The sequence below is a fragment of the Glycine max genome, unplaced genomic scaffold (assembly GCF_000004515.6).
Source record: "Glycine max cultivar Williams 82 unplaced genomic scaffold, Glycine_max_v4.0 scaffold_234, whole genome shotgun sequence".
Taxonomy (NCBI): Eukaryota; Viridiplantae; Streptophyta; class Magnoliopsida; order Fabales; family Fabaceae; genus Glycine; species Glycine max.
In genome coordinates, this window is record NW_024464822.1 from 10,708 (window position 1) to 12,607 (window position 1,900).

The 1,900-nt window shown below is 37.1% G+C and overlaps 2 protein-coding genes across 2 annotated transcripts in view; one reads left to right on the forward strand and one right to left on the reverse strand.

Annotated features, from left to right (window-relative positions):
* Positions 1–477, forward strand: part of LOC102669159 (uncharacterized) — a 3,965-nt gene extending 3,488 nt beyond the window's left edge. Inside the window, exon 5 of the mRNA XM_006606977.1 lies at positions 278–477. Within this exon, the coding sequence (XP_006607040.1) occupies positions 278–477 (200 nt within the window). The remainder of the gene's footprint in view (positions 1–277) is intronic.
* Positions 478–1,283: 806 nt separating this feature from the next.
* The window catches only part of LOC100814708 (leukotriene A-4 hydrolase-like), a 2,011-nt gene continuing 1,394 nt past the window's right edge, over positions 1,284–1,900 (reverse strand). Inside the window, 2 exon segments of the mRNA XM_014773253.1 lie at positions 1,284–1,746; positions 1,806–1,859. Coding sequence (XP_014628739.1) covers positions 1,284–1,746; positions 1,806–1,859 — 517 coding nt within the window.

A 1,900-nucleotide genomic window follows, 5' to 3' on the forward strand; every position in this document is an offset into this window, starting at 1 on the left:
TCACGCCCATTTTTATAGTCACGCGCGAACGATGCCATCTAAGATCATTATAAAAATTTAGCAAAGTACCGCAGGCCATGCGGATTAATAGAAAACCAATTTGCAACAACTTTTTAAGGATAACTTCGATTGGTCTTGTAGATTAAAAAACTTCGATACACGCATCCCACAATTCAGCTGAAAATCGTCCTCTATGTTCAAGCTATTGAAAATATTAAATTTCTTTGTAAGATAAACAAAATGGAAAAGTGCTTAAACTTCCTGTTTTTTCTTTCAGCCAAACGACCCAATGAGCTTAACAATCAGCGTCCAACTTTGGGTCAAACCGCTCGCATTAAACCGAATCAACGTTATCGCGAGGGCTATCACTACCAACCGGTTGCGTCAACGTCCCGCCAGAGTCCCACATTCGTCCTAGGCGATGATCAGGGTGCCGGTCCATCCACATCCCGTTCCAATGATAATTCCAGTGCGTGATAGTTTTTATTCCTCAACACAAAGATGAAATTTATATAAAAAAAAACAAGAAACAAACAAATTGTCCACAAAGTAAAAATAATAACTGAACGGAGATTTCGAGGAGTCAAATGTTGAGGCGTTGCATTTGCTAAATGTAAAAGAAATATATAGAAAAAACAAAAACAAAACAAAAAACAAATTGTTGAATAGTTGAAACAGCAAAAGTTGAAGAAATTGAGAGCAGCAAAACAATAATAAATTTAATAATTGTGTGTGTGTAAGCGTAAACTATGAAGAGGCGAACTAAAAAGAATTTAATTGAAAATTGTATGACAAAAAGACGACGGCGACGATGCAGAAGGGCAAGCAGCAGTCGCATAGCAGTCGAAATTTAACGATTACTTGTATGTTATAGACGAAACGATTTGATATTAGTCAAACGCATATAACTGAATACAACATTTTGAAAATTAACAATGATATTGGCACATTGTAAACCGAAACAAAAGCCACAAATTTTGGACAATTAAATTGCCAGCTAAACAAAAAACAACACAAATTGCACAATGGCAACAGAAAACTATTTAAAAAAGCAGAAGAGAAATTACGAAATTACTTGGCCGGTGGATTGGGTCGTACACGGAGAAGCATTAAAAATTGAAATCAACTTGTTATAAACGTAGTTTTGCTTATTTTTTAATAAAAACAATAATAAAACGAAAAGACCACAAGTGGGCGGATATAAGAATCCTTGAAATTGACGTTATGTTCACTAAGAAATTTTGAAATGCATATTTTAATTTTAATTAATTTAGAATTCAATTCTACTTAAGTCCCAAATCCTTCTCGATTGTGTGCGAGCAGACGGCCATCATTTGGTCGCGCACACTCACAAAATTACGCACGGCAATGGGTTTGGCCTCAGGCCAGGCAGCCAAATCGCGATAAATTGGACGACAGAATTTCATTCGGAAATTCGAGTTGGCAAACTCAATGATCTCATCTAGACGTTTGATAAGGCGGGCGCGTATAATCAAGCGATTGAGGCGGAAACGCACTTCGGCATTCTTCGACTGCTTCAGATTGTACGTGTCCTCGAGCAACTCGATCTTGCGCTCATTCAAATCCACTATATCTTGATGCTCGATCAGTTTGCCCAAAAAGTCGATTAGTTGATGTATCGAAATTTTCTGTTTTATATTATTGTTGTCAATTAGTTCGGCAACAGTACTTTTACTCCAAATTCTCGCCAACTCCTTGGTAACATTAGATAGGGTTTCATCAAATCTACAGAGAAAGCAAAAGCTGTGTGAACGGAGAATTATACCACAATGATGTTATCAAACTTAACTTTGGGTATGATAGGCGGCATGCCTTCACTTTTAAGCCAAAGTCCCAGTCAATTTCCCCCAGATTATCTTTGCATCAGTGTCCTTGAAGT